This window comes from Cariama cristata, unplaced genomic scaffold (genome assembly GCF_000690535.1).
Source record: "Cariama cristata isolate BGI_N322 unplaced genomic scaffold, ASM69053v1 scaffold668, whole genome shotgun sequence".
Lineage (NCBI taxonomy): Eukaryota > Metazoa > Chordata > Aves > Cariamiformes > Cariamidae > Cariama > Cariama cristata.
Genome location: NW_009629227.1, coordinates 1,883 through 17,337, shown reverse-complemented (window position 1 = coordinate 17,337; position 15,455 = coordinate 1,883). Strand labels below are relative to the sequence as shown.

Below are 15,455 nucleotides of genomic sequence, written 5' to 3'. Positions count from 1 at the left end.
TGCTATGCTGCTGTGCAACGCATTCGGTTTTGTTTGTTCAGTGAAATGAACATGCACGGAGAGCTTTAATCAAGTCCTCTCCAGGTACAATGACTCTCTCCACTTGCCTTCTCAATTTCAATAATGTTTGTAGTGTTCTTATTTTTAAGTCAGATAGATCCTTCTGAGCCTTGAGGGCATTTACATACTACCCTTCCTTTAGAAACTTGTATGTAATGAGTATGTTAACGATCGATGTTCTTTAAAAAACAGCAAACTGTTGAGTTGCTCCTGACCTTCTATTGTACGGAGCTAAGAGTCATTCAGCCTTTGGCAGTCTGTCTGATAGAAGGAAACGCTGGGCTGACAACTGTCATTTGTCTTTGAGCAATTGCACACTACACAGTAACTATTTGCTCTGATTTTAATCTAATTTATTCTCATTCCTTTTTTTAAAACTGATTGGCAGAAAGAGCCCAGTATATTCAGTTACTGCAGACCTTTAAAAATTAATGAGTTAAAAGACAAATACCTAATAATTCAAATCTTTACAGTCTGTCTTGCTTCAGAAACGAGTATCTACGGACAATGACAGACACTGCCCTGTTCTCTTCACAGCCATTTACCACTTTAATCCCTAACCCAGTCCCTTTATTTCTCCACGGCAAGGTAATATCCTTGCGCTGAAAAATGTATTTACATGTAGGTTTCTACCACTTCTCTTAGGCAATGACAGCAGCAGTATCAGAGTCCATTACTCCTCATCCATTCAAATTTCAAATAAATTTATATGGGGAAAACCATTCATTTCTGAGAAGGAATAAATAAAGTATTTTATTACTCTCTCTGTGTGTTAATGGATGTCTATAAAATATAAGTAAAAAATATGAATCCTGTATAAGGAAGTCCATCTTTTTTTGAAGGAGAGAAAACAGGTGAGGGAGGCGTGCAAATTTCTAGAAGCAGTTCATTGGAAGCTATACAAAATGCCTCAGAAGAATGCTATTTGTCTCTGGCCTCAGCACCTAACAGGTCCAGTTATGTTCAACATTATCTATAGGAAGAGATAACTCAAGTTAAATACTGAATAAGACAGGAAAATATGCCATACACAAAACTATCTAAAATTCTAAAAATCTTTGCTACCTTTCAGGTAGCAAAGTCTCAAAGGCAGCATGTGCTGAAATGAGAACGATTTATACTTAAAAAGAGATTTTCACATATTGATGCTGTGATCATCTCCTTGACAAATTATAAACCCTTGCTCCAAACTCTAAGGGCATTATATGAGAGTTCTTAGACATAGTTCAAAATTATAATAGTAGGTTTGCCGCTGTTCTCCTCATAACAGCAATTATACTGACTGAACAGATTAGCTGCTCCATGAGAATTTCAGCTGTACATGTCGTAAGGAATGACATGCTGAACTCTGTGTAATTGTGATTGCAAATGTAATTTTTACTGAAAAAAAGCTGTTCTGTATTCATAATAGTACAATGACACGGGAGTGCTAAATAAAATGTCATCCTGACTGCAAACAAATCCTGTTGATGCAAGTGCTGCTTATACCACTGTGCCTGCCATTAAGAAAGTAACCACCGTCTTCTGGGAAAGCATTCAGTCTTGTTCAATTGAGACTGTGAAAATGAGAGCACTTGGGGAATAGACCTGGGAACCTGGCAACCACACTGCTGGAAAAGGATTCTTGTAACAAAAAGAATTTGCATGTTCACCCCTGTATTACCTAACAAGGACACTCCTGCAATTCAAGATTCTCTACACAGTATCTAGTGCAAAAGTTAAAGGGTAAATAATTGTTATCAAGAAATGGTTTTCCCTTATTTTCCACAACTATGCGATATATGGTATTAGGGCTAAGCATACTGTACATCAAGTTCATGATGAAATCTGCAGGAGTTTAGCTAGTGACACCAACAGGAGCAGGATTTGGCCCCGTTAGCCAGGTTAAAATATCATTTTATTCGGATTCCTTTCAGCTGCTTCATCTTTTGCTTCAGAGAAATGGGTTCAATGGGACACAAAATTCTGACGGAACACATTCCATTTACTACTTTCAATAAAATTAATTTCTCTGAGTTGTCTGATTAATTTTCAGCTGCATTTTTAGTCAGAAGTGGAACTTAATTAAGCACTTAAATTGTAAACGTAGCCTATAAACCTCTAGCTTCACCTAACTCACACAGTGAATTTCCATTTACTCACTGTATGTGATAGGCTTTCCTCTCATCCATTCTCTAATACAGTTATTTGCCAGGTCACTTAAGGGACAGCTTTGCTATCCTGTCTTAAGAACATAGCAATAGTTTCTTTCAAAGCGTGTGTAAACCTAATGTAAAATGACTGAAATCAGGTACAGTCTTTTTTTTTTTTTTTTGTCTGTGTGTGTGCTTGCAAGTGTATGTCATCTGTGCTTAGTGGTCTATATTTCTGACATAAAGAGCCTGAGAAAAAATAAGAATAGCAAGCGTGTGGCACAAGGAAGATTTGTGCTTGAGGTGATATGCATTATATAAAAGTGTACAGCTGAGGTTTTAGAGTGGAAAGGTCAAAGGACACAAACGCTAAAATTAGTTTTCTCTTTTCACAAATTAATTTCAACATTTTTCTAAATTCCTGATTTGAAGAGATATTTTCTTCAATATCTACAGGCATAAAAATACTAAATGGAATATTTGTGCTATCTAGTTTTAGGTATCTTACCTAGTAGGGAAACTGTCTTAGGGTGTATTTGAGTCACCTGCTTAGCGAACCTCTCCCCGTTGATCAGAGGGGATCAGGAGATTACCTTATCTACGTGAGCTTGTATCAACTCATCCTGGCATGAATACCCATACCACCAGTGCATTGTCTGCTCTCTTTTTTAACAATTCCAAATACAACTCTTCTATTTCCAGGGCATTTAAAGCTTTCAAATGAAAACTAGTGGAAGTTTTGGGAACTAATGAAATTTTTTTAACCTTCAGTTAGGAATACAGACTTAAAAAAAAGGTAGTTTTTATAGTTTGCTAGTACTTTTTGCTTGTTTACCGGCTAGAGAAGCTGTTCCTCCAAAAATAGACAATCTTTCACTCTTCAAGTCCCTCATTGGCAAGGAGTTCCACTTTGAATTACTTTCATGTCACCTTTATAGTCATCACGCCAGTCTGTCTTTCCAGACAGAAAATGATTTCATCCTGAGAATACCACCAACTTAATGCCCCTTCCCATAACTGGTTGATGTTATTCGTGGAAACCCCACGATCAGGCTTGCACTGGGTCTGTGTGTATGCCTTAAAAAAAAGGTAAGAGAAAGCACTGTGTGCATCTATTTCATAGTATATATATGCACAATCCCTCATATTTCTATGCAGCCAATACTACTCAGCCACAAACACTACTTCAGCCATGCTCTTTTTATGATTACTCCATTAAATATCAGGATACAAGCATTTAAAAAAACCTCTCTGCACTATTGGAGAATATACACCATATCAGCTTCATGAAATTAAGAAGACAAAGATCTACCATTCTCCCAACTTTCAGCTGCAACTAGAAAAATAAACATATCACTAAATAAAGCCATATCTGAGAAATGCAAAAGCAGTTTTACAAAATCAGTTCTATCAAGACCTTCATCAATAAATCCAGCAGTCCCGTTATGAAATGGATACTATTTTTGCTGATGACTACACAACTACATTTCTCTAAATAACAGACTGATTTTGAACTTAAGAGCCAAACTTTTCTGCATCACTTAGTTACACCTCTTTCACAGAAACTACAATTGCATCATATTCCAGAATATAAAATTATCTAAATTGCTAATAAATATGCACATCATAGTTAAGTATCAGTGTAAATGAAGAATGCACGCAGTATACTACATCAAAAATAATTTTAATGTTCATACATGTTCTGGTCAGTATCTTGGTATTGTTGAAATCAACGAAAATAATAACACAACAGACACAACACACTACATCTGTAATACATGCAGACATGCACACAACTAGTAATCACCTGAGTCCTTTTCTGCTGTTGCTAAACATAAAACAAGCAAACAAACAAAAAAAAAAAAAGAGAAGAAAAACATCATTACAGAATTGTAACTATTTTAATTTTATTAGAGAAGAATGAATACCAAATAAGGAGTTAAAATCTTCTTAAAAATCTTCAATATAGCAGGAACAGTCCTGACAGTCAGCTCACACAAGCTGAGGGTGAAATGGTGCATGTTTTTAGGTAGTACATTTATATTTACTAGTCCTATATAGTCTACATTTCGGGCTCACTGGCTGAGTTATTGTGCCTGGGAATTTAGAAGCATAAATAATAGTAAAAGAATATAAGAAAGTCAGAATATAAGAATATTATTTTTGTTAGAGCCTTCTTTGTATCTCTACTTTTTAGGTAGCTACTATTGGTCTATTCCTGATATTATCATGCAATAGTTGGATTTTGACTGACTGATAGCATGTTGTTCACTGAAGAAATATTCAAAGAATAGGAAAAAATCCCCAAAATGTAATGACAGCTACATTTGAGGACATCAGCAATGTTATAAAGATAATGACTCTATGCTTTCTGTATGCAATTTGAGGAGTAAGCAATTAATGCAAACACTAACATGAACTACTTTCAAGAGAAGAATGTAATTTCAGTGCATGGATGCAACAATGCTTCCATAAACCTAAAGAAGCAGAATGGAACGTATTGCTGAAAACTACTACATTTATATTGGTAAAAACGTCAGATCTTTGTAATGACCACAGTGTAGAAAGAGACCAATACATGTCTCACTGCTACTGCAATGTGTTTAATTTTCAGACCTTATGATGCTGGAGCATTTCACTCTCAAATAGTACTCTATTATCAGAAAAGTACTCAACCTATTTCTCGTTGAGGTACTAGACTTATACATGCAATTATCTATTGTGTTTTGGGTTTACAATTACATGGGTGTACAACTACTTACAGAAATCTAGTTGTGTTTCAACCAAAAGACAATAAATCCACAAAGATATCTACAAGTCAAAATATGCCATGGGATGGATGGTAGTTTTATGTGCTGTTCCAGCTTACTGCAGTGTTATGGGCGTGCATGTTTTAAAGTGCAAAATTTGCTACTTGCAGTGGAACTGCCACAATTCTCTAGGATATAATTAAAAATCTTGGGCAAAGATGTATTCACATGATTGTAAAAAACTTTTCCAATCCAATTTAGTGTCAGTAAGTTTAGATATCTTTCGCGTGCTTTTGTCACATTTTGAAAATGTTTCTATTTTTATACCCATTATTTCAACAGGTTTGATAAAAGACTGAAATACTGAACATTAAAAAATCCCCTTTTTGAATACATAAAGACAAAAACTAAGGAAACCAGTTATTTTTGCTTTTTCGTTTTCCAGAATAGATTTAATATTCATCCTTTTTTCTTTAACACAACATGATATCATAATTAATTATGATAAACTGGTTACTAAGATGGTTTCATGTTGTTACTCCCATGATATAATACAGGTTGCTATAGTGATGAGATGGTTTTTTTGTTAATCACTTGTGAGATTGGTTAACTCATGTTTCTCAGAGAATTTGAGCAGAAATGGAAAAAGGAAAAAAAGTTGGCCTTATAATATTGCTAAACATATGAGGCTTCTTCATTTTGCTGCTATGATAACTCTATTTCTTCTAGTGTATTGCTAGAAATACATGTTATAAAAAACATAATATGCATAAAATTTAGATTTTTTTTAAAGCAGAATTAATCCTTCATATTAATTGACTCTGCCTCCAAAAATCCAGTTATATAGATGCACACACAGTGTTTTCTACTCCTGAATATACCTGTACAGGTATATCTCAAGTTTTCTGTACTTTATGAAGAATAACAGATGTGTCTTGAGAAGGCATTTGACTATTATGACTTCCTTTATGTTCTACATAAGGTTTACTAATAGTAAAATGGCATTGTGTATCCTAGTCAACTTTTTTGAGCAAAATCTTAGTTAATTCCATTATACACTTTCTAGAACATACCTAAATTCCAGAAAAACTTCTGATTACCATGAAATCTACTATTTTCGTCCATTAATTCATTCAGAAAATCAGCATGTAATCAAGGCTTTAATCATCAGATTATTATTGTACATCTGACAACACAACAGCAAAAACAAGTACCACTTATCTATCTTTTAAGTACATTAGAAAAGCATCTCAGTTTTCAAGTTTCAAGGTATTGCCACTGCTGTTAAGGAAAGAATTTCGTGTCAGTAGTTTAATTACTAGAAATAGAGAAATAAAAAATAACCCATAAACAACCTGTTAGATTTATGGAGAACTCAAGAGTAAGAACAAAGAGCAACTTAAATTAGGAAGTCCTAGTCTTCCATTCAAACAGGGTCCCAGGAGGCATATTAAAGCAATGAATAGGAAAAAGCTCCACAGTTCACCAGCTGAGATTTTAATGAGACATTTCCCCTTGCTGTGGAAGGGGTTTGTTCTGGAAAGGGAAAAGGCTGCTCACATAATATTCAGTTAATACGCATTGTTGGCTTTTACAGCCACTTTGGCAGTTGATTGCTGTACTAACCTTCTATTTTGGCATATTCTGTAAGTCGAGTGTAATTGATCAAGGCAGCCTTCTCCAGACATTTTCTAACCACTTTCTTCACCTCTTCTGCTGGTATGGGAGTGGCAATATCTTTCATTAAAACCTGTGTCAGAGACAGTTATATCGCTTGGTTACAGTCATTACACAAAACCCAAGGGAAAAGGATAAAAGTATCCTAAAGTTACTACAGATCTGATGACGACTAAAGGCAGAAATCAAAAAGGAACTATTTCAGCTGGGGGAACTAGATATTTGCCTTTGAAGGTTTCTGTTCAACCCTGGTTTGACTGCCTATATGGTATTTATATACAATACCCCTACTGTTTGGCATCTTGCAGCATGCCAATCAGTCTTCGTTTGGGTGATGCCAAGACCAGTATAACAAGAGCATTCCGTGGATGGGCTGGATCACGGTGCCCACTAAAGATGTGGATGTGGAAATTTACTTGGTTCTCACCTGTGGAAAACCTTCCACCATTGCATAACCATTGACTCTTCCACAGTGTAAAGGAGAAACTGCAAACAGCATCATCAGAGCTAGCTAATACTGACTTGCTTTTCTTCCTTCATAAAGTTATTCAAATTCAACATGTCCGTGCTGTGAAAAACAGTCATCTACAGTAGGCAGGGAAAACATTGAACTTCTGGTGGAATATTTTATTACGGACAAGCAGAAGAATAGATCATATAAAGCTTTTCAAAACCTGACAGGTTTTAAAGCCTATTCATTTTTAAAATATAGGACTGATAAAATAGATCACCTATTGCAAGTGAGGTTAAACTGAGAATATATACCTCTTTATATGAATGCAACATTATATACTCTGAATTACTACAATAAAAAAAATAGTTAATAGTTCATTTGCATTTTTACTTTAATTCTACACTCTTAACTTTCAACAGGTAGGTGTAAAAACTCAGTATGTTTTTACCACATTTTAATATAAATAACAAAATTTCAGATAACTCACAACTTTTATAAAGCACTTCGCCAATGGAACCCCAGACAAGGTACACCCTTATAAAACATATCTAAAAATTACTGTTAAAGGGAGGGAGCAAGACATATGGTCTGGGGAAGGGTATAGTAGAAAAGAAACAGGTTCAGCATCAGAGAAGCTATTACGAAGTCACTGTTGCAAAGCAGAATTTTTCCATTACTTGCACACACATACAACATAGCTACCTCTGTTAACTTGCTTTTTTAATGAATAACTTCTGGGTTATCAACAAGTGAAAATACAGTATTCAAACCCTTTTATTCTGGATCTGATTTTTTTTCAAAATTTTCAAAGACAGGTAAAGTATAACGCTTCTAACCCATTTTGCATCCACAACTACAGGAATGCACATTTATTCCCAGTCAAGACCGACAACGGTGTTGCTTGAGCACCGGCTAGAGTATCATTGCCATTTGTAATGGCAGGAACAGTGAGAGGAAATGGTTGTTTCATATAACACGAAGGAATCTACACAGCACTGCAGCCACTGAGATTATAAAAGAAAGAAAACATATATATCCAGACTCTTTATGTGTTTTTGAACACGGCATAGGTTTTCTAAGACAGAATCTCTATCCATGGAGTGTCCTGCAGTGCAGAACACCTGACCCTGCCCAGGACCAGACCTCTCAGATTTCGGTATAGCTACACAAACTGGGATCTAAGATTTTTTTTGAATTCACACCTTCATCAGGCTCCTGCTGATACAATTCCTCTGGAATCTCTGCTGGAATTTAAAGTTCTCTTTTATCAGAGATGACTGAGAAGCTTTTACCATTATGAAGTCTTCTCCCTTTCAGTCAATACAAGAGGATTTGCTGGGCAGGAGTTTATATTTATAGCTGCCCATGTCAGTTTTGCTGCATATAGCTTTTTCTTCTTAAATTGACTCAGATTATGCATTTATGGAAGATTATTTGGATTATATAGAAGCTTTTAAATGTTACATATCAGTATAGACAACAGCAGTAGCATAGAAAAGGGGGGCTGTAGAGTAGACTTGTACTACTTTAGAGGTAATGCTGGGTAGTCACTAAATTATAAAGAAACAGAGAATCACTACAGTGGCTTGAAGTGAAAGTTCAATAAATAAGTCCTACAGAAAACAGCTGTTTGCCTCTGTGGAAGACAATGAGAAAAAGACCTCCCAATGAACAATCAAAACCAGTAGCAAAATACTTGAGAAGTCAGGAGTCTGCTTTCAGCAGCCTGAAGGAAAAACAAAAATGCAGGCTTAGTACTCAAGCAGAATTTAAAATATGTCCTCAAACTTACCCTTTCAAGTAATGAAAGTGTGGCTTTTAAAGCTCCTTCAGGACGTCCGAAAGGGAAACAGTATCTTAAAAAATTAAAAAAAAAAAAAAAAAAAAGAAAAAGAAAGAAGAGGAAGAGAAAATGATCAGAATTATAATACCTAAGTTAAGAATTTACTTTGAGTCGTAACTGTACACAATTTGCATTAAATTATGTTAGTAGAAGACTCCCATACAGGAAGTACTAATGAAAGCAGAAGGCCTCTTCGGGAGTCTACAATGGAGCGTATACATAGTAGAGCAGTACCAGCCCAACAGCAGCTCAGGCCTAAATACAGAAAAAATACCAAAGGCAAAAAGCATCACTTCCACTTTCTCAACTATGAAGGATATTTAATGGTCTCTGATGAGCTTAATTGTCATCTTCCTGGAAAGAGGTACTATTTCTCATGCGGCCATGACAGCTACTGGAGCTGTGAAGTAGCACTCTGTATATTATGTCTTGTTTTAATATTGGATTAAGATAAGGGTAAAATGTCAGATATTTATCTTTCTAGAGATATACCGGAATAAAAATGCCTGCAGATATTCCATATCTTTTCCGATTATATTATAAATGGCTTCGAAAAGCATTTTATGTTATCTTAAATTTTATCAGCTACAACTTCAACTGTATCCACTTCTGTCTCGATACTTCTAAAATTATGTAAATTAAAAAGTGATCCCATTCATAGCTTTGTTTTTCATTTTTGTCTGCTGAATGATCCAATATATCAGCTCAATGAGGCTACAATGCTCAGGCAACTGTAACCTCTCCTAATCCTCTCTATATAATCTTGCTGGGATACCCCCAATTGGAAAAAGGATTTTTTACTTTGCTGAGATTATTTTTTTCTTATTATTGCTCAATGAGAATGGTAGCCTCATATTCTAATGTTTTCCAATAGTAAAATCTTTTCTGATGATGAAAGGATTCAGACCAGTGAATTTTAGATACACATTTTGGTCAGCCAAAACAAAGCCCTGTAAATGAGGTCAAAAAAGGATTTCCCACAGCAAGAATTCCAGTATGTGTTTTGCTTCATTTTGTTTCTTTTTTACTGTAGTGCTAATAGTTTTTGAGGACAGGTTAAGAAATTAGCAAAGCAGATTTAATGACCCTTAGGCTTTAAGTCATCTTAAAACAGAACACATCTTCAGGTGTTTTGTCTCCTCCTCCCTTTGCAGTATATTTCCACAATCCTTGACTGGTCTTTCCCACTGTTTATTCCTGTCAACCTCTAATGGTAGTTTTTGAATAAATGTCATTCATTTCTTGAGTATACTTACTATTTCAAATCAAAGACTTTCTTCCAGGTGTGTTCTGCAATGTAAATAACATAACAAGCTTCCAAAACCCAACCAGTTTTAAGTTCATGATGCAGACAGAAGTCCCACAATAGAATAGGGGACACGCAGTTTATTGTAGAGACAATGTATATGAGTACAACATGGGCAGTAAGCTCATGTGTGCAACTGGTGTAAGGAGTTTCTGACAGAGAAGAGTTGTTTTCTTGCTATAAGCAGCTTAAAGAAAAGGAAATGTTCACAGTAGAGGCCTAAAGGGACACTTGGAGCAGTCCTGCCTCCAGTGTTACAGCATCTGTGCTGCTGAGGAGGCAGGGAAGCAGCATCTTGCCGGCAAAGAGAAATTCAATGTCTTGGATAAAACCCCCATAGCAGCCAATTTCACACTGTTCAGTTGTGGCAAGGATGCTCCTACAGTTGAGGGGATCCTTAAGGACAGGGGGACATAGATGGTGGTAGTAGTCAGTTCAGTTATTGGACATATGGACAACTGAGTCTGTGACATCCAAGAGGACCAAGCAGTAAGTTAGTTGCTGAGTATAAAGGTAGTGGACATCAGATGTTTACGTAAGTTACCAAGGGGAGAACAGAGAAGGAGCAGCACTCAGTCTACATTAGTACCACCAATACATGGAAGTGCAGGAGGAACACTCCAGAGACAAAATTCACACAGCCAGGCAGGAGGTCAAAGTCCAAGACCCTCACAGCAGCTTTCTCTGAAATATTGGCTCTTCCACATTTGATGCCTGAGAGGCAGGCAGAGATCTGAAGTCTCCGTGGGTAGGTAAGAAAGATGACAGATAGGAAAGGTTAAAGTACCTTAAGAACTGGGAAATACTTTAGATGGAGCCACCATCATGAGACTGGCTGACTGCATCTTAATCATAACGCAGCCAGGCTGATAGCAATGAAAATTAAAATTAAAAAGGCCATAGGTGAGCATTAAAACTGGAAGCTGCAGGTTAGCTGACAGGCATGGGAGAGCATCTTTTTCAGATGAGTGTGGCCTAGGCAGACATAGCAAATGTTCAGTGCATCTCTGAAAAGGCAGGAAGAGAAATACACTCTTCAGTTAAACTGTCCATAATGACAGCTGACCACTGCATGCAATGCTAAGCAATGGAGCGAGGGCAAAGCTTAGAAAAGTTCCGACATACTACAGAAAAAAAAAAAAGCGCTGGTGATCCTTGAAAGTCTGTACCACTGACCCCCTAATTAGGATGACGAGTGTGATTACGAAATGTTACGTGAGATTAGAGAAGCTAAGCACTGATGACAAATAGCAAGAGATTTCAACTACACACATGTACACTTGATCAATGTCTCATTAGGATGAGATATAATGACAATATTTTTGGAACAGTTTTGAATTGCTTCCTTGGACAGTTAATTTAGGACCCACAAGAAAAGATGCTATTCTGGATTTGGTCTCAAATGTGAACAGGACATAGTTCGAGAGCTGCAGAGCAGAAGAGGTGCTCCATAGTACTGATCATAAAACAAGAAAATTTAACAATGTAGCAAACCTTAAAGGACTCCATGAGGAAGATAAAGAGGTTATTGCAGAGAATCCAGCATTTTAAAACTGTAAAACCTATGCGAACAAGGAGCACACAAAAGTCTCTGAAATATTCTAGGGCACACATAAACAGCATGGATGCTCAAACTGACAGTAGAAAGAACAGTGGAAGCAGGAAGCCAGCCTGGGAGATGGTGGGATTGCCCAGTGACAAGGAATCCAGGGCATTCAGGGGCGGTAAGGCCAAAGCAGAGAAATTCAGTGCATAGTTTGCATCAATCCTTACTGCTGAATATATTTTTCAAAATATTCAGTATTTCACAGTTATCACAACAATTTTCAGGGACTGGAATACGGAGTGGTTTTAATACTATGTTTTCTTAAGAAAGCAATCTCACAGCCAAGGTTGTTCTTTGTTAATTAATGATACAGGTGATGTTTTTACATTACTTGAGTCAAGGTTTTCTTTAAAAGTCTAATGCCAATTCTTTATCAGGATGTCCTATATTGTGATTCTATATGCTTTATAAATTCAGATTCCAGGGCACTATTAATTCCTCCTTCTACCAGTATTATGCTAGTATCCTCATTTAAATCCAGACATTCCACCTATTTTTTTTTTTTTTTTCTAACATTTGTTCAGAGAAAGACATAGTAATTGCTCTTCACCTGGCAGAGCACTGTTGTCTCTCTTGATTAAATAGGATTTTAAGGCAAACCTTAAGAGTCCTCTGAAGGATACAGGCATTCATCTTTGAATGATACTTTTAATTGCTCTCAAGGAGGAGTTTCTAACTTTGCTTGAATTCCCTCAAAACCCACCAAGAGTGAGGCAGAAATATCCTATGGTCACTGATATAGCCCAAGCTCATCAACATACTCTAGTGTGCAGATAAGTAGACATGATGGGTTTTACCTTTATTTCTTCCAACTCAAATAATTATTTAGACATTACTATACATTTTGTAATTAGTCTTATGGATGTGAAGGCTTGAAGGTGAACAGAATTATTCTGAAGATGCCCAGCCTCTCTTCTTGTTCCCTCATCTCCCTCCTCTCTCCGTACATATTCAGAAGGTTTCTACTGCTTCAGTATTTTTTGGGTCACAGCTACCCTCACTGACTTCACCATTGTGTATGAGTAAAAGTACTTATATTCACTGGAAATTACAGCCATTGTGTTTCTACCATAAATGTGACAGGATATGGTCATAACTGTGCCAATCACAGGTCAGAGGTCTTCTTCTAGCTCCAATACTTAATATTTGTTTTTTTGTTTTTTTTTGTAGCAAGCATGAGAAGACAGTCACAGAAACAAGTTTTCCTTCCCCTTGCAGATGATGTTCTTTGTCACTATTTTCCTTCTGCCTGGGTAGGAAGCACTCTGTCCTATGCTGCTCTGTATCGCTTCTCTGGCAAGAGTTATTTAATCCCATGGAAGACAGGAAACAGCAAATGTGTCAGGGAAGAATCTTTAGAGGAAATAAAGGAAGGGAGCTTCATTTTTTCCCAAAAGGAATACCCTCCAAGGGGAATCCTAGCTCTCTTCAGTTTAACACAGAAATGAAGTCCCAAGTGAAGACTGCTATGTCCTCCGTGCTGAAAAAATCCCCAACGACCTAGGTATCAACATGACAGATACCAGTGAATACCAGACATCTACCTCATCAAACCAGAGGGGCATCCAACAAGCTTATAGCCATTCTTGCCAAGCAAAAGGAAGTTGTTTCACGCAGCACTATTTAAACTGTGGAACTGGTTGTCATAAGGTGATACAGAGACAAAACATTTCTACAAATACATCCTAAAAAAGGATTCGATTGACAGAATAATGGCAGATAGGTTGGCTTAGTGTGATAAACTAACAGATTTGGTGGTCTACACGCCATTTTTATGCTAAGCTTTGTAAACCATCAATTGCTAGAAAATAGAAGGAAATATCACCCCAAGTTTTCTTCGTTTCTTGTACTTCTTCCCTAAACATCTTCAACTGGTATTGACAGTCCTTACATATGACAAACTCTTTATTGAGGATGATGGACCTTAGCTGATTTAGGAAACATAAGTATATCATGAAATGAAGAAACTGACATTAGACATCTAGAAAATTTTAGCTGCCATCTATCAAAGATGTTCTCTGCTTATATGATTTTTTTGATCAGAACTAATCCAGAAATTGCTATGGCTCAGTCATTTTCATTCAGAGAATTTTCTTAGTTAGAGTTATAGAAAGCTTAAAGTTTAAAAGCATCAACAAAAGTCAGGTCTATGTTCTTGCACAATCTTTTCTACCTTAGAAAAATACAACTCACATGATACACAAATACATTTTAAGCAAAATCACTTGGGTAAATAAATTATTCCATATTTAATATATTCAAAATTTCTTTGCAGGTAGATTATTTTATTTTCACTCCACTTGTTTAAGACCAAAATTGAACACCATGACAAAATCCTTCCAGAAAAAACTTAGTATTCATTGAATAAATTATACACTCACCTGAAATGGCTTATTTGGTTTTCCAAAAGGGAGGAAAGTCTGTCCTTAATTTCCTCAAACCTTTCTTTCTCTTCAACAGATACTGTTCCAATTCCATCTGGCCTGTAATATTAAATATTTAATAATTGTTGATATCTCTTCATGTTGATTTCTCTTTGAACAGTGATCTTTATTTTTAAAGCTTTCAGTTAACATGGGTACTAACTCTCCTTTCCCCTTTCCCATTGCCTTGAAGGATAAACAGTAACTTGTGAATATAGTTAAAGAACAGATTGCAACTACACAAACAATTTAACCTTTCAGCTGAATTTTTAAATTCAAGCCCTAAATTTCTCCCTGATCCCAATATGAACACAAGGTAGCATATATTCCTCCCAAATCATTCCCAAAGATACACAATATTCTTTCTCAAGAAAATTAGTACTATCGGCACAATAGAGGAGTCTGCTTGGATCCTGGTGAATTTCAACTCCTTGGATCTTCCAGATTTTTTCCCAGAGGCACAATAAGGCTGAAAGGTATTTTAAAATAAAGGTGGGAGGCAAACTACAGTGATAAAAGCCAGAGCAGGCAACACCTAGGAATCCCACTGCTTAGAGCGAGCATAGATTTTTTGATTCCCCATATTTGACAAACAGCAGCATGTAAACAAGACTTTCATATAAATATAGCATACAGGACACAACAAAAAAATAGTCTTTAAAAAGACAAAAACACTGTCATTTTTTTTTCAAATTTAAGTCCCAATAGTTAAGAACAAGCTTTGCATTATGTATGTTAAGCACACACTTAGTCTAAAGCCTTAGCCTAAAGGTGTTATTAATGTATTTATGTTAAATTAATGATGAAATTAAAGAAATTTAAATACACATTTCCCAAATGGTATTTTTGCCATGCAGACACAACTTCCACACATACAGCATACTTTAAAAAGAAGTATCTGAAAAATTCCTGTTACTCTCTTTAACTTCCAGCTCCAGGGAAAAGAACAGTTGAGCTTACAACCCTGACACTAAGTGTAGATCTGCCCTGTACCTCCTCCAGAGCCTTCAAAACTATCTCAATGTTTCTAGAACTGAGAAAAGTGTAGTAAAATGACATGAAGAAAGACAACATTCTATGAATGTTCTAAGAATCGTTCTAGGATTCTATGAACATCTTCTTGCTAAATTGCTACTTTAACTTTCTTCACTATACTTAAATCTAGGAGGGATACGTTGCTACATGGTCATAACATAAACATTTC

General features: G+C 36.2%; 1 protein-coding gene across 1 annotated transcript in view; it reads right to left on the bottom strand.

Annotated features, from left to right (window-relative positions):
- The window catches only part of LOC104165432 (calcium-dependent secretion activator 2-like), a gene marked incomplete at both ends in the record, with an annotated part of 66,970 nt that extends 52,659 nt beyond the window's left edge, over positions 1-14,311 (bottom strand). Inside the window, 4 exons of the mRNA XM_009705070.1 lie at positions 4,000-4,020; positions 6,569-6,692; positions 8,866-8,929; positions 14,210-14,311. Of these exons, the coding sequence (XP_009703372.1) occupies positions 4,000-4,020; positions 6,569-6,692; positions 8,866-8,929; positions 14,210-14,311 (311 nt within the window). The remainder of the gene's footprint in view (positions 1-3,999; positions 4,021-6,568; positions 6,693-8,865; positions 8,930-14,209) is intronic.
- Between the last annotated feature and the right edge of the window lie 1,144 nt (positions 14,312-15,455).